This window comes from Crocuta crocuta, unplaced genomic scaffold, assembly GCF_008692635.1.
Source record: "Crocuta crocuta isolate KB4526 unplaced genomic scaffold, BGI_CrCroc_1.0 scaffold6, whole genome shotgun sequence".
Taxonomy (NCBI): domain Eukaryota; kingdom Metazoa; phylum Chordata; class Mammalia; order Carnivora; family Hyaenidae; genus Crocuta; species Crocuta crocuta.
This window is the reverse complement of record NW_027531917.1, coordinates 5,466,832-5,485,136: the sequence shown is the minus strand read 5'-3', so window position 1 is coordinate 5,485,136 and position 18,305 is coordinate 5,466,832. Positions and strand designations below refer to the sequence as shown.

The 18,305-nt window shown below is 33.2% G+C and overlaps 1 protein-coding gene across 3 annotated transcripts in view; it reads left to right on the top strand.

Moving 5' to 3' along the window:
• The window catches only part of LOC144240513 (ephrin type-A receptor 6), an 877,144-nt gene that overhangs the window by 522,651 nt on the left and 336,188 nt on the right, over positions 1–18,305 (top strand). For all 3 annotated transcript variants that reach the window (XM_077774886.1, XM_077774885.1, XM_077774887.1), the window contains exon 7: positions 15,070–15,194. In XM_077774886.1, coding sequence (XP_077631012.1) covers positions 15,070–15,194 — 125 coding nt within the window. The remainder of the gene's footprint in view (positions 1–15,069; positions 15,195–18,305) is intronic.

Below are 18,305 nucleotides of genomic sequence, written 5' to 3'. Positions count from 1 at the left end.
CCCTTATACATTACCATAAAATGGCACATTGATATGTATAATCATTTTAGTTAGGCTCTCTCATGAAACTTTTAAGCCAACAACACCATCCACAGTTATACCATTAGCTTTGAACCATGCCCATTAAGTTGAAACTCTCAGGGAGAAAAATCTTTTCCTCTACCCTCTTTTGTTTATTGTTTGGAGGCCTACACATAAAATTGAGAAAAAACAGACTACAAAGAGAAAAGACAGATTTTAGTCATGCACATACATAGGATTTCAAAGAAAAACATGTCTCAAGGAGATGGTTAGAATTCGGGACTTAAACACATCTTGACAGAAAGGGGAAGGAGATTTTATGGGAAAAAATGATTTTTAGAAAAGATAAATGGGCTCCTAGAATAGATGAGAGATAGGATAGTTTGGGGACAATGTGTATTTAGGTAATTTCTTATTCTGATGCTACTTTCTCTCTGGTGATTCTGGTGGTCTTCTAAATGTGACACGGAAAACCATAAAACTCCTAGAAGAAAACATAGGCAGTGATTTTTTTTGACATCAACCACAGCAACATTTTTCTAGACATGACTACTCAAGGCAAGAGAAACAAAAGCAAAATTAAACTAGGCACACCAAAATAAAAGCTTTTGCACAGCAAAGGAAACCATCAAGAGAACAAAAAGGCAACCTATGGAATGGGAGAAGATATTTACAAATGATATATCTGATGAAGGGTTAATTTAGAAATATATAAAGAGGGATGCCTGGGTGACTCAGTTGGTTCAGCGTCTGACTTCAGCTCAGGTCATGATCTCATGGTTTGTGGTTTTGAGCCCCATGTTGGGCTCTGTGCTGACAGCTAGCTCAGAGCCTGGAGCCTGCTTCAGATTCTGTCTTCCTCTCTCTCTCTGGTCCTCCCCTGCTCTCTCTCTCTCTCTCTCTCTCTCTCTCTCAGAAATTAAAAAAAAAAAACATTAGAAATAAACAAAGAACTTATACAACATAACACTAAAAAAAAATCCCAATAAAAATGGGCAAAAGACCTGAATAGACATTTTTCCAAAGAAGACTTACAGATGACCAATTGACTCATGAAAAGATGCTCAAATCACTAATCATCAGAAACATGCAAATCAAAGCCACAATGAAATATCATCTCACACTTATCAGAATGGCTAAAATCAAAAAACCACAAAAAATAACAAGTGCTGGCAAGCATGTGGAGAAAAAGGAAATCTTGTGCACTGTTGATGTACTGCCTGAAATTGCAGGTAGTACCAAACACTATGTATTCTGTCTTTTTTCCTCTACATATGTACTTGTGATAAAATTTAATTTATGAGTTAGACACAGTAAGATATTAACAATTGTAATAAAATAGTTATAACAATATACTGTAATAAAAGTTATGTGAATGTGTGTTCTCTCTAAATGTATCTTATTGTACTATATTTACCCTTCTTTTTGTGATAATATGAGATGATAAAATGGGCATGTGATGACATGAAATGAGGAGAATGACATAGACATTGTGTGTGTTAGACTACTATTGACCTTTTGACGACTCATCAGGAGGATTATCTGTTTTCTGGACTAAAGTTGACCACAGGTTACCTAACCCATGGAAAGTGAAATGATGGATAAGGGAAGACTACTCTATGAAGTGCTGAGGGAAATAGAACAACCTAAAATGTGAGGAGATGTTGACTGAAGTGAGGAAAGTAATATGAGCAAATTATTCTTAGGTTTTTCTGAAACATAGCTTCAGGCAAGGAAACATCATTGTGAATATATGAGGGAAAAATGTCCAGCAAGCAGGGGTTGTTTCTTTGGGGATTTATGATATAGCAATTTTTGCCAGATAGGCTACTTCTCTCTGAGCAAAGACTTGGTTTCCCTAAGAAGAAGAGAAAATTATGCAGCTGAAATCTACAAATAAAAATCAAAGAGAAATATACACAAATTAATATATATAAATTTTAAAAAACTCTCTATCAATTGAAATTGATCTCTAAGTCAAAGCAAGAAATCATAAGACTTATAGTAAGTGACATAATTCTAAAATTATTATATAATAGTACACACTTTCAGACTTACACTAAAAATACTTTAAAATATGATATAGGATTTAACCAGATAGGAGAACATTCACTGTAAAACATTGATAAGGCCATGATAATGAGTGCCTGCTGAATGTCAGCAATTCAGAGTTGATCTTCCTATTTTGTCTTCCTAACATTTTGCCCACAGTTACCTAATATAATTTAAATATATAGAAATTAGAAATTATATGTTGCTGAATATTTCAGTATTTAGTTTTTGAAATTAATGTTACATTTATGTATATTTCATGTGTACTGTATCATTAATTATAAGTTAATGCTAAGAAAACAAATACTTGGTTGCATAAACACACCTTGTAAATGTACAGGCTAAAATAAAATTTATTTTTATTAACAAACTTCTTTCCCTATAAATACAACGTACAAAAAAACCCACAAGATTATTTAGCATATCATATTACATTTCAAATGAAGTATAAAAATGTGCAAAGATTTGCAACATTCATTATGAATAATAATCAATTATTTATAGTTTTAAGAATCTTTGTGGGTAACCTGGGTGGCTCAGTCGGTTAAACATCTGACTCAGGTCACGATCTCACCATCATGGGCTCAAGCCCCACATTGAGCTCCACACTGACTGTGGAGCCTGCTTGAGATTCTCTCTGAATCTCTCTCTCTCTCTGAATCTCTCTCTCTCTCTCTCTCTCTCCATCTCTCTTTCTCTCTCCATCTCTCTCTGTCTCTCCATCTCTCTCTCTCCCTCTCTCTCTCTGCCCCTCCCCCTCAAAAAATCAAAAATCAAAATAAATAAATAGTAAAAATCTTTGTAATACTATTAACATCTGCAATATATGTGGAAAATAGCATTTGGTTTGTTAACAAAGTCATCACAAAAATCAAGGGGAAAAAGGATAATATGCACTGAGTGCCTTTGAAGGTTCTGGGAGAAAGAACACCAAGTAGAAATTATGAGCTAGCAGCTAGTATGAGAAAACACAGGCTTTTCCTCCTCATGCAGTCAGTGATTTGTAAACAACAATTACTAACTAGAGAAAATGAGAGGAAAACACAGAGCTCAGCCAGGTGTTATTGTACGTCAGTGATTTACTCTGCTATGTGATCAATGATGAGAACAAAATCACCCATATCCTCAGGAAGCCATAATGTTTCAGAGCAGCTGTGGGAGCACCTGGCTACTTGTCCTACACAAAGACTACCTCCATCAAGGAAGAATCAAGATTTATTCCTCTTGGCTTCAACCAGAAACAATGCCAAAGAATCTGCTGTTGCATCGCATTATTTCTTTAATGAGAGAACAAAAGCAGTTTTACAGTCCCAATTCGATTGACTTGGCAGGAATACACTTGCATCCTCCTGAATCAGTTGTGACAAGATCATTCAACATTCCCTCAAGTGGCTAGCAGTACGCATACCTTCTCCCCTTATATATCTTCTGGAAACACACACACATATGTGCACACACATGCATATGCACACACAGTTGTAAATAGCTCTCACTTTCAAAAAGTAACAGAGGAAAAAAATCCACAAACACAGATTTTTAAATGTTTTACATCTAGGTTTTATAGAAAACAGAGAATCTTAGGACTATAGCCTACCAAGTCTATGAAATCCAGCAGAATTTTACTGATAGAGATGTATCAAACTGTGGCTAGGAAAAGTTAGAGCTCAGTTTATGGGGTAGAGCAGGTACAGGGATGGAGAAAATGCCTTTAGAATTAGTGGAAATGGGCACTGTCAATCAATAATCAAGTAACTCAGAGCATTTTTGGTTTTGCTTTTATTCTTAAATCCAAATACTTTTTTTCAAATTAGACACTTAAATAATGGAAAATATTGAAAATTCAATAAATTTGGAATTAATATTATACAAATTAAATTATTACATATCCATATTGATTGATACCATATGTTCAAACTCCTGTCACTTTGCCTCTTTACTTATTTTCTGGTATTATTTTATTATATGTTATTATCTTATATTATGGATTATTTTATTTTTATTACTATTTTTTAACATTTATTCATTTTTGAGAGACAGAGGGAGAGAGTGAGTGAGGGAGGAGCAGAGAGAGAGGGAGACACGGAGTCTGAAGCAGGCTTCAGGCTCTGAGCTGTCAGCACAGAGCCTGATGCTGGGCTCCAACTGACTGACCACAAGATCATGACCTGAGCTGAAGTCAGATGCTTAATGGACTAAGCCAGTCAGGCGCCCCTAGATTATTACTTTCTTACATTAATCTACTCTCATAAAGTGATGGTTGTATACATGGAGTATGTGACTCAATTGGACATTGCTTCTGTGGTACTATAGAGGATTTAAAGAACAAAAACCCTGTGGGCAGGACAATTATAGAATAAGGTTTAAAACAAGATTTAAACAAGTTTTGAATAAAAGAGATAGACATAAAAGTTACCTGATGTGTTTGTGTGGCACTGTACTAGGTCCTGTGGGAGGTTCAGATCCTGAAATGCCACAATCACTGGGCATGACTTAGCCTGGAGTCGGCTTCTTACCTCTTATGTAACTGTAAGTTGCTTCTGTTTGATCCTATATCCTCATCTTTAAAATGAAAATAACTGTACCTACACAGTTACAATGTATATTAGATGATATATGTGAAGAGAACAGGAAGTTGAAAACTGAAGTATAATATATTATTATACGAATGGCAGGGTGGCTCAATCAGTTAAGCATCTGACTTTGGTTCAGGTCATGATCTCGTGGTTCATGAGTTTGAGCCCCACGTCGGGCTCTGTGCTGATAGCTCAGAGCCTGGAGCCTGTTGAGATTCTGCGTCTCCCTCTCTCTCTGCCCCTCCCCCACTTGTACTCTGTCTCCTCTTCCAAAAATAAACATTAAAAAATTTTTAATATATTATTATATACTCTATAAAGAGGAATATCAAGAGCTTATGATAAAGGCGGTCAACTGCTAGATGTCATGAGGAATAGATAGTAAATCTTTTAGGAGTTCAAACATGAAAATCAATTCTATCCAAAGTGATCTTAAGCTACTTCATGGTTCTATCTGAAGGGGAAGAATGATTTTACCTTATATTATAAAGCATTCCTTAAATGGGAATTTTTCTTCTAAAATACCCCAGGTCATCCATGAGGCATTTCACAGCCCCCAAAATGAGACTAAAACTGTCTTGTCTGTTTATGCATCTGAGGTGACAAAAGCACAGAAAAAGATTTTTTTCCCTTCTTAAGACATCCAATAAGCAAATCCATAACATTTATAAAACTAATTTTCATAAAGCTTCTTGGTTTAAAATACTTTTGAAGCCAGTGTTCTTTCATCTAGTTTCCACTGCAATTTTGTATCACCACATAAATTCAAGGATGACAAAAATACAAGGAAAGATTAAAATTTAATGATTCCTCCATAAGCCACATATATTACTTTATGGTTATAGCTTATCAATCTATTCATATTTAAATTTAAGTCTTTGAAATTTATTAACTCCTCAATTATATTTTTGAAAACAATTTTCAGAATATTACATTAGCTATGAGATGACAAAGATTAATTCACCTTTTAAAAATAAAATCATATTCCTTTTAGAGTAGTTTCAAAAGGTACAGATAATATAATCTGTTAATATAATTTAAAGATCAGTAATTATTGGTCAATTGTTAGATTTATTTCTGTTTGTTTCTTGTTATATCTAGTCTTCCTAGGCTAGCATGAGAAACCACTATTAATAGCTTGATGTGATTCCATTTAAAAATGTATATATGCATATGTATATATTATGCATATATGTGCATACATATTCATCATATATTAATAGACATCCAGGGTTCAGTTTTATTCAGAGCAAAGAATAAAAACTGTTGATCTAGAAGAAACTCAGCCATAGGTTTGGAATCTGTACTCAAACTCTGTATACAATGACAATATTATTCTGCTAATATAATTGACTTGCTGCTTCATTTGTCTGCTATTTGTCGAATGTTAAGACCTTTAAATTTTTTTTAACATTTATTCGTTTCTGAGAGACTCTAGAGAATGACTGGGGGAGGGACAGAGAGATTGGGAGACACAGAATCTGAAGCAGGGTCCAGGCTCTGAGCTGTCAGTACAGAGCCCAAGACGGGGCTTGAACTCACAGACTGCAAGATCATGACCTGAGCTGGAGTCCAATGCTCAACTGACTGAGCCACCCAGGCACCCCAGGGTTAAAAACTTTAAATAGAACAGTTCAGCTAGTATTTAGAACAATCCTTACAGCGTTCGTGTCAGGCACAACATTTCATTTCTTTTCATACTGCTGGTTCTGTTTGCATACCTGGGCTGCTTCTTCTTTAATAAAGTCCGTTTTGATATTGAAGGCTTTGCAGATCTCCTTGTTTTCCTCTTGATCATATTGGCAACAGTCTTGAGTGTAACATCAAGAAACCTTTGATGTCTAAGTATTTTGCAGCCAAAGTAAGTTCAAAAAATGTTCCTTGGTTAACTTTCAGGGATTCTTAGTCCCAAACAGGTGTATCATCTATTTGCTTTTCTTTGTTCTCATCATCCTTAGAAGGAGGGTCATCTCTGCAGTAATGAATGACCTTTTTATAAATATTGCTGAACTAATATTTGGTAGGGAAACTAGGTCATCATTTATTTCATCATCCATTCCCAAATCTTCCAACATGTTCTTGATAGTTATACAATTTGGTTATACAATAGTTATATAATTTAGTTAACAATTTGGGGGTATTTACTATTTAAAATTTTTAAATACTTTTTTATGTTTATTTATTTTTTAAGGAGAGAGAGGCAGAGTATAAGCGGAGTAGGGACAGAGAGGTAGATACAGAATCTGAAACAGGCTCCAGGCTCTGAGCCATCAGCACAGAGCCTGACGCAGGGCTTGAACTCACAGACTGCAAGATCATGACCTGAGTCAAAGTCAGACGCTAAACGGCTGAGCCACCCAGGCTTTCCTAGGTTTTTTGTTGTTGTTGTTGTTAAATCATAGCATGCATGTTGATTTACAACTTGTTTTTGTCACTTTAAGTATGACACTTATTTTCCCATGGCTGTGTATCTACATTAATTTTAAAACAGCTTCATTGTAATCTATTGTATGGAGTTCTTTCAAACATCCAAACATTTTTTTTAATGTAGCAATAAAATTTGTAAAACTTTATCCACTCATTATTTTATTTTTTAAAATTTATTTTTTTATTTTGAGAGAGAGATTGAGAGTGCATTAGGGGCAGGGAGAGAGGGAGAGAGAGAGGATCCCAAGCCGACTCCATGCATCAGTGCAGAACCGGATGTGGGGCTCGACCCACAAACTGCGAGATCATGACTTGAGCCAAAATCAAAAGTTGGACACTCAACCAACTGAGCCACCCAGGAGCCTGTATTCATTATATTATTTTAAAGATTTATGTTTTTGCAAATGTTATCACTTAGCTGCCTCCTTTCCACAGTACTAGTTAAAATTATTTTAGTTGCTATGTATAAATGACTTTCCTGCTCATTTTTTTCCTTTTTTGATGGTATTTAAATGGGCTCATTTTTTCCCTATATGTAGAATAAATATTTGATGAATCAGGTGAGGCCCAGGAGTTAAAAACCATATTCAAAAATAACTATAATATTTTAAATCTATTTATATAGTATTCTTATAATTTATATAATTGTACAGTTCAAATAATAGTATTTTTACCTAGAAAAATTACTAGAAACCAGTATTCTTGATTTTTAAAAAATGGGATGTCACAAATAAACAAACTGAAGTTAAGCTAAGAAGGGACACGTTCTTGATTTTGGTCTTCTAGACAGACCAATGTTCTGATATACTGGAGAACAGCATATATTAAATTCTTAGAAAATACTGGCAGAACATGTATCTTTTTACTAAAAATTGACAGGTTGATGAGCATGGGAGGGCACTTGTGGGGATGAGCACAGGGTGTTATATGGAAACCAACTTGATAATAAACTATTAAAAGAATTAAAAAATAAAAAAATTGACAGGTAATAATAAGGTCAGCAGAATCTCAGGCTGATCTAATTTGGGGATACTTTTTTTTCTTTATGTTTCAAAGAAACCACATTTTATAGCATCTGTAATATAAACAATTTTTCAAATGCCCCTGGAATGATAGGAATGATATAATAGTCAGTAGAGGTATGTGGTATAAATTACTATAAACAGCAGCCTACAGACAACCTTAACAGTCAACACATTAAATCAGCCAATCATAAACTAATAAAGTAGAAATTAAAAAGGCACAGATTATACTGAAAAGAACTTTAAAGTTAATATTTCAGGTTTTACTCTCTATAATTAAGTGCTGATAGTGCTGTACCATTTTGACTTATTATTTTGGAAGTGATTTTTCACCACGGCCTCCACAGGTAGTGAAAGTTTTGCAAATATTTCCACAACTTTTCACTTGTCTTGTCAAGCTACCTACCAGTGTCACATTGACATGATAGGAAGAAGTAGAGTGGCCAAGCTTTGTGTTACATGACACAAAGTCTTTGGAAAAGACTTTGGAAATTCAGAGCTAAGGGCTTTTTTAAAACACAGAACAACATTAACTTGGAGGAAAAACTGGAAAAAAAGTCCGATTATCACCAATAGCTTGAGGTGGTATAATCAGAAAGAGGAAAACCTCTCCCTTTGTTAATAAGAAAGGTCAAAAAGTGAGAAACCTGACAGACTATAGGTTAAGTAAGGAAAATTTTTAGGATGAGAGCATCCAAAAATGTTATTTTTTTATAATATGTTTAAAAGAAACAACATACTTTTTTAAAGTAGTTAAATTATCAATGAATTAGATAATTAAATAGGTGCCTTTTTAATCACTGCTTTAGAAACTTTTTGTTTTGTTTTATTTTCTTAGAAACTAATTTTTTAGAACCTACCACTTTCCTTAAGGAACCATAAATGTATCCCAAATTAAAGTCTTTAAAGATAAAGCAGTTGAAGTGTTGTAATTTTCCTGTTACTACTGTAACAAATTACTACCAATTTACTGTTTCAAGAAAAGCACATATTTATTATCTTATAGCTGTGGACATAGAAGTCCAACATGAGTCTTACAGGGATGAAAACAGAGCTGGTTTTTCTGGAGACTCCAAGGAGAATTAATTCCTTCCCTCTTCTACTTTCTACAGGTTGCCTGCATTCTTTGGCTCAGAGCTTTCTCTTCTGTAGACAAGTTGCCTCCCGCTTCCCTTTTATAGCACTTGTGATTACATCAGGCCCACCTGGGTAATTCAGGATAATCTTTCCATCTCAAAATCCTTAGCTTAATCAAAACTGCAAAGTCTCTTTTACCAGAGAGGAACATTCACAGATTCTGGGGATTAGATGTGAATCTATTCGTGAGCCATTATTCATCCTATCACAGCTGTCATACGGCTTGGCATACCATAGTGTTATTTCCAGGTAAAGGACAAAGCTAGGAACCAAAAAGAAAATAAAGCATCAGTTCAGCTCTATATTTCATGTATATTTCAAACTCATAACCAGATTTCAACCACACAGGGAAAGTAGGTAACAATATATATTACCATTAAACTCTGATTACAAGAAAAATATAAAAATAAAAGCACATGAGGAAGATACTATTAAGATATATTATGTTGTATAAAACATTATATATTTAGTAACCATTTCCAAAACAAGACATAGATCAAAAATAGTTTAAAGTATGCTTTCAGTTTTCAAATATGTCAATTAATGTGATAAAAAGCACATTTACGAAACTTCACAAGTAGAATTGTATTGATTATAGCATGTCTTTTTCTTGAGCATCTACTGAATGAAACACTACTCCATATTCTTGCTTGACAACTATACTTGAACCATTGGTTCATTAGCAAAGAAAAAGGGAAAATCATAGTCTTAAAAATCTGTCCTAATTTGCAATTTGTGGCCTATATTATTTATTTATACTATTGTTATTTATTTATTATATTATTTACATTTCATTATGTCATTGATTATCCCACTCTGCCACCCCCACCACAAACACACACACACACACGCATACATCTCTCTGGAAAGAAACACAGAGAACAAGAGAAAGGAAAGCAATAAAGAAAAGAGAGTGAAAAGTACTAAAAAAGGAAATGAAGAAAGAAGAGAGGAAGGAAGGAAAAGGATAGGAAAAAGAGACAAAGAAAAAAATAAGAAGTATAATAGATGAGCAAAAGTGAAGTCTTAATTTCATTAATGCTAAAGCTAAGAACCAGGACCTAGGTTAAAGTTACAGGAAGACCCCATGTGAGAATTTCTTAAAAAACAGAGATTCTTCAGCGGAAATGGATAGCCTTAAGAAGTAGTACCCTCTTTAGAGCAACTGTTGAAGCAAAAGTGGATAGTCACCTAACAACGATATGTTGAGGGATTTTCTGCATTGCTGATAATAATATACTAAATGACTTACAACTCTATCCTAGTACTAAGATTCTACCCTTTAACATTCATTGTGAAGATTTTCACTGTCACAAATACATGTGTGTGGGAGTGTGCTCTTGCTCTCTCCCATCTCTTTCTTTTTGACCTAAACACACACACACACACACACACGCACACACACACACACACAGTTAAAACTTAATTAGGATCAAAATAATTAACTAGAGGGATGCCTGGGTGGCCCAGTTGGTTAAGTGTCCAACTTGGGCTCAGGTCATGATCTCACGGCTCGTGGGTTGGAGCCCCTCATTGGGCTCTGTGCTGACAGCTCAGAGCCTGGAGACTGTTTCAGATTCTGTATCTCCCTCTCTCTCTTACCTTCCTCTGCTCATGCTGTCTCTCTCTCTCTCAGAAATAAATTTTTAAAAAACATTAAAAATTTTTTTTAAATAATTAACTAGGATCATTTATAATTCTTTCAGGTATTTATATGCATCAGAACATAACATGCATCCTAATGTGAATAAAATCTCCTTTGTTCACTAACTCCATGATGTACTTTTCTTATTTTGCCATATAGTTCCTGTTAAACTATTTGAGATTCAGAAGATGTAGTAATCAGAAAGGGTTGTATTAAAACCATTTTCAAAAATGTGGTAATCTATTCAACAATCATTTATTTTGAAGGTCAAAGCTAAGATTTTGAAGGCTTAAGAAAGGATGTATATCAGAAATACAATTCTACTGAAAACTATACTGAATGCACAAATCTTTACTCAAGAAACATTGCTTGAGCCTTCATGTCTTTCGGTTAGTCTCTGATCTGACAAACTCCAGAAGATATTATTTCCCTGACTATTTATTTCTTTCTCTGACTTTTTAGAATCAGAAGTAAAAATCAATAGTTGCCCTCTGTGTTCTAAAATTAGTTTTTCTTATGTGAAGAAATAAGTGTATTTTCCCCTTTATGTTTCTTGGTACTACAGTGTTATCACAATATGCCAAATTCAGATGTTATATAAACTCAGGTTAAGAAAACAAATTTGTCAAATATGTTCAAAACAAATTCTTGAGGTTTCATGTATTGATGCCATATTTTAAAATAAAATTCCATATGGTGCTAGCCTTCTCTGAAAATAGAAAATGCAGCATTTGGGATATATATTGACCTATAAATTATTTCCCACATCCTCTGCTTTAATTCATAACTGTTTAAAATGTGTGTCTAGTGTATATTATGCAGCTCTTTTGAAAAACAGTAGATTAATACATAGTATGGTTCAGAAAATCCAAATTATGTAAAGCACTTTTCTCTGTAAAATAACATAATAAAAAATGTGTGCATAAAATATGAAAACTCTAACAGGACAATATGGGAAACTTGACCATTAGAGGAATGATCTGATAAAGTAGAAACATAATTGACTATTTTTCCATGAAAGTAATAATTATGGAGACTATGTGAAAATATAGAATAGGTTTTCAAATACATGGTTAAAAAGAGTTATATAAAATTATATATATTTTGCAACTATGTAAAATATATTTACATATAAAAAGGATGTGCAGAAATGAAGAAATTTTAGAGTTTATACAGTTTTTGGACAGTGAAGTCCATATGTAAGTGAAGAATTTATAACTAGATTGCTTAGAAAATAACATAATCAGTAGTACTTCCAAGAGTAGTTAAAGATTATATTTTCTTTATTTCTATTTTATAGAAAGATAGGAAAGGACTCATAAAATTTAAGTGATATACCTACACTATTGATTGGAGAATTGGAAATAGAAAAGTTAATACCTACATGTTTATCAATAGTCATTCTAAAATTTTTTTTTAATGTTTTATTTATTTCTGAGAGAGAGAGAGATACCGTGAGCAAGGGAGGGTCAGAGAGAGAGGGAGTCACAGACTGAAACAGGCTTCAGACTCTGAGCTGGCAGTCAGCACAGAGCCCGACATGGGGCTTGAACCCACGAACCGTGAGATCATGACCTGAGCCAAAGTCAGACACTTAACCGACTGAGCCACTCAGGCATCCCTAATCAAAGTTATTCTAATATGCTTCCACAGTTGAATTTATTATCAGTTTTACAAAGATTATATCATTTGACCTTGAGTGGTAAATAATTATGTGGCAAAATGTAGTACACTGGTAATATTATTGCCTTATGACATTGCACATTAAACTAAAAGTTAACCATAAGATTGTATACATGAAAAGGACATTTTTAAAAATCATAATGAATTGTTATATTTAAGTCAACTTTTAACTTTATGTATGATTCATCTTAAAGTTATAATTTTTCCATAAAACTCCATTAATACACTATTATACTGTAATTCAAAAACATTAATGAAATTTAATGGTAGTTTATTAGTACTGAATGAGGCTCAATTTAAATATGAATTATCTAAGCACTTTTTCTTATTTACCATGCTATCCACTTCTGTTTTAGCTTATAGCACAAACTCTTCTGCTTTTTAGAGACTTCTATAATTATCATCACTCATTCTTAAGAATATATTTTAGTGCAACAGTAATGTTTTCATTGAACAGCTGGAAGAGTTTTAAATATAATTTCTAAAGCACTTATTTCCTTAGGAGAACCAAACTTGTCATTCTCACAAATTTAAGAAATACTTTATCCTAAGATGCAAAGGCAACATTCAGAAACAAAATACCAAACTTAATACTTGAGGCTTTGTTAGAAATTTAAAGCATATTTATTTTAATCATAGANAAGTCAGACACTTAACCGACTGAGCCACTCAGGCATCCCTAATCAAAGTTATTCTAATATGCTTCCACAGTTGAATTTAGATGTTGTGAGTTCATAATGATAATTCCAATATGAGTTTATTACAGAGTTTTATGTACCTTCATTGATCTGATATCTGTATCTCCGTTTCCTGTTGAAAAAAAAAAAATAAACAGACCTAGTCCTCAATAACACCAAAGTAACTACTCATTTGCTTTAACCCTCAACATACACACACACACACACACACACACACACACACACACAGATTCAGATTTACAATACAAATACTACCAACAACAATATCAATACTAAAAACAATTTAATAATTTTTGCAGATTGTTTTAAGATTATCTCTTTGGGTTATATGCCAAACTCCTATCTTTTAAAGTCACTTTAAGTAGTTACTCTTGGAAGCTATGCCTCAATACACAGGTTTCATTTTTCTTTTAATTTTTTGAGATTGATTTTTAAATACTTTGCTTTCTAAGCATTTAACTCTTGACAGGATTCCAAAGTAAATCTTCAAGGGGAAGCATATTGAGATTTCAATCTTCTAACCTTATTGTGTCTATACTCTTGCCTCCCACTCCTAAGGTTGACTATTATTATTTCTTTATTCTTAGGCTTATCTTTACGTTGCTTTTTATAATTTTTCCCATCTTACTTTTTCCATTTAAAAATATATCCTGAAAAACCTCCATATTTATATGGAATATTTATAGTAATAATTCTCTGGTGAATGTAGTATAGTTTTTCAACCAGTCTCTTTTTGATGGACAGTTAAATTATTTCCAATCCTTACAAATAAATTTTGGTGAGTAGTCTTATAAATATGTCACTTTGTGTTTGTTCAGTGTATCTTTGGGATAGATTCCAAAAAGCCCAAGTGTAAATGAACATATAATTTGCCTTAAATTGTTAATTTCCTGTCATAAAAGTTGTACCATTTTGCATTCCCACCGACAATGTACTAAAGTGCTTTTCCCCATAGCCTAGTCAGTAGAACCTGGTGTCAAATTTTTGGATTTTTGCCAATCTGATTGGTGAAAAATGGTATATCTCAGTATATTCAATTTGTATGTTTCTTTTTATAAGTGAATTTTAACTTCTAAGTAAAAACCTATTGTTTTTAAAAATTGGAATACTTAAAATGAGTATTTTGTTAGTGAAAATTATGATATATAATTCCAGTGAAATCTTGGAAGTTTAATATAAGATTACTTTAGGTTAGGATTGGGTTGTAAAAACAATGTTATATAGAGGGAAAAAGACATAATCCTGAAAATAAACTTCAGAAGTTAAATGTTTCAATTTTATTCAAATGTCACAAAAGAAATAATTCTCGCATTGGTATGTAATAATTTACTAAAGATAAGATGTTTGTAATGTAAAGTTTTATGAAGTACTAAGATTTTATAAAGTACTAAGTCTTGAAGAGAAGGAAAAGTCTATAAATGATCTTGTAATTTCAGAGTATTTTTTATAGCAGACTTAGATATGATAAAATATGGGATCCAAATGTATTGTACCTCATGTCATAGTCTAAAACCAAAGCCATTTTAAAGAAAAATGTCCTCCTCTAACAAAGATGAAGATGATGAGTTCTGGCTCTCATTGTTAGACTATTTGAGTATTTCCTATATTCCCTAATAGTGTTTCTAAATATATTTTAATACTTTATTTGGATTAAATAGAGTAGATCCTGAGCCTTTCTTATTAATATGTCATCAACAGTTGCTATTCTTTTCAACAAGAATTATATTTTCCTTGGAAGACAAAATATTAAAGAAAGGATTATAGAGAATGATTCCTGCCAATTAATTCTTAGTTATTTTCTTTCCTTTCAGCACCTTCCCTGATAGGTATGGTAAGGAAGGACTGGGCATCCCAAAATAGCATTGCCCTATCATGGCAAGCACCTGCTTTTTCCAATGGAGCCATTCTGGACTACGAGATCAAGTACTATGAGAAAGTAGGTCTTATTTGGAGCTTCCTAAAAAACTACATATACATATATATGTATATATTGAGCCTGTTGCTATATTACTTTACTTAAAACCTGTTCTTTGCCATAACTCATACTTACTATGTCTTTGAAAACTCTCTAATTTACTATTGTGCTTATACTTTTCTGAATTTGTCTTGTTTTATATCCGATTATAAAGTTAGAAGACATGAGATGTTCATCTCTGTCATGATTTACTTACTATAGGGATTCTTCCAACATAGTAAAAGGTAGTAACTCCTTCAACTAACAGTTTAGCTGACATAACATTGTTTCTAAAATTAACTTGGAATACATAGTAAAATGGAATTGCTATAACTTAAAGAGAGAGTTTGTGTAGCCCATATTGTTTGCCAATGAGTTTAAAGTTACAGTTAACTATAATTTGGAAAGAATGAGTAAGGGATAAATGGAAATAGCTGATGAATTAAAATGCTTCTTTATATTTAGATCAGTTGTTTTACCTTTTTAAGAAGCAAGATAAATCTGATTTATAAATCAACTTAATCTTAATTTTAATTTTTGTAATTTAAAATTGTTCTTAATTATTATATCTTCCCAAATTATATACTTCCTTACCTTTCTTGTATTCACATTCTTTCTATATGTTTTTCCCCTTATTCCTCACTATTATGATATTGTTGCTATAGATATTATAGCAGAGGACATAGAAATTCTAGTATGTCTCGTTGTGCCAATACTGCTCTGGAATATTGACAAAGGGAACATTAAAATTTTTAAAATAATGTAAAATTATATATAATTTCTAATTGTCTACTAAAGTCAGAAGGAACTTCTTGCATTTCTGTAACTTACTAGAAGCAAAGGAACGTCATAAATAAATTTTGATTTCCCCTGAAGAAATATAGGACAAGAACAGAAATAGAAGTCTATGTTGTTCTCTTCTATTGCTTCTGAACAAATGTACGTTTGAAACAGGGAGAGGTAACTCTGTAGCCTGCCTGTACCCATTTTTGACCTTCTAGTAATTTCAGCATTATGTGGTCAATGAAAACTGTCATTATCATGAACTCACAGAAGTAATTCCATAGTCTAAGAAAAGAGAAATTTACTGAGTTTTAATTAGATTACAGATTGTGCACATTAGCCGAGCCAGCATGTGCTCAGAAACCCTGTTGCTCTCCTTTCAAACGTTACAACCTCTAGCATGCTGTCACAAAGAAAACATATTTTGTGTCCACTAGATTAAATAGATCTTTAGGTATGCAAAAGTTCTCATTATTTAAAAAACAATGGGCACATATATATTAACAACTTTTCAGGATGAAAATATTCCTCTATGTTTTATAAAGGCTATATTTTGTACACAAAAAATAATTCTCATTTTATTGTCATTTATGTTTCAAATGTTTGAAGATGAAGATAACTTGTAATATTTCCAGTTAAGGACAAATCATACAGATTCTGTAAAAAGAGAACCATAATCATCCAACCAAAATTTTAGAAATCAGTAAGATTCTGAAAGATACTGACATATTTTTATGTTTTAATGGTGAAATAAATAATTTTATGAAGGAGTCTATTTTTTAAGAAGATGGCAATGATCTAGTGCCTATGGAGTCACTAAACATGTAGTAAACATAGAGTTGGAAGCCAAGGATTCCTGGTTCATGTTCTGATAATGACTCTCATTATGCCAGTGGCCAAGAAAAGTCAATTAACCTTCCTATGTCTCATACTTCACATTTGCAAAACGGAAATGAAGAAAGATATCAAGTCTTCTAGTGGGCTGCAAGGATCAATTTTATAAACAGACCCAAAGATGAAAATCAGTATTAGAAATCATTTAATTTAATTTAAGAAAGAATTAGGGAGGTGCCTGTGTGGCTCAGTTGGTTAAGCGTCTGACTTCAGTTCAGGTCATGATCTCACGGTTTGCGAGTTTGAGCCTTGTGTTCGGCTCTGTGCTGACAACTAGAGCCTGGAGCCTGTTTCAGATTCTGTGTCTCCCTCTCTTTCTGCCCCTCCCCTGCTCACACTGTCTCTCTCTCTCTCAAAAATAAACAAACCTTTTTTTAAAAACTTTTTAAAAAAGAATTAGGGAAATATTTGACATATAATACAACATAGAATCAGTATACAAAGGAATTGTATCTTTTCATATGTAGAGGCAACCAGTCAAAAGTGTTAGAATATCAAACCTTTCAGAGTGAGCATAAAATGATTGATAGGATTAAAACTTTTCACACCTATGCCTTCAGATTTAACTACATTTTACCTGTTAGCTTCTATAAAATTATTTCTCCATCCAAGCAAATATTTTTATAAAACTTATAACTAGGACAACTTAACGATAGAATTCCTAGTTGCAAGTGTTAATTTCCTTCTTTATTGGGAACCTAAATATTGTTCAGTAAGAAAAGCAAAATACAAAGAAATATATGTGCAAATGATCCTAATTTTGGAACACAAATATCCCCTCCTATGTGTATAAGTATGCATGGTTACAGAAATATAGAGAAATATAGAATGGAATGGAGTGTACACCCTGTTGTTTTGAATGTTGCCTGTTGAGTTGGAGTGCTATGGGGGACAGAAGTACATAAATGGAGGCAAGGAAGAGAGAGGGAAGTAGCAAGCTTAGATAAATATGGATGGATGGATGAATGGATGGATGGGTGGATGGATGGATGGATGGATGGATGGATGGATGGATGGATGGTTGGGTCCTAAATGTCATTGCCCGTAAGCAAGACCTGAGACAGGATTTTATTAGCAAGTGATTATTTTAGAAAGCTCCCAGGAAAACTGATTGAAGAATGGGGAAGCAGGACTATAAAAAAAGATGCCAGTCAAACTCAGTGACCAAAGGGAGCCCTGGAGTAAATTACATCTCAGAGTTCATCCTATGGAGATAAAAGAAGTTGAGCTCCCATGCTCTGACTCCAGTTAGTCATTGACTAAAGTCCTAATGAGGTATACAGAAAACAAAGTCATTGGTACTTCTGGTTCTCTGTAGTGGCTTTGGTGGCCCAAGTTTAGGTCTTTAAAGAAGATGCCAGATACAAACCATTAGAGTCAAAAAAACATAGGCACTGGTGGCGAGGAGTGGGAGCA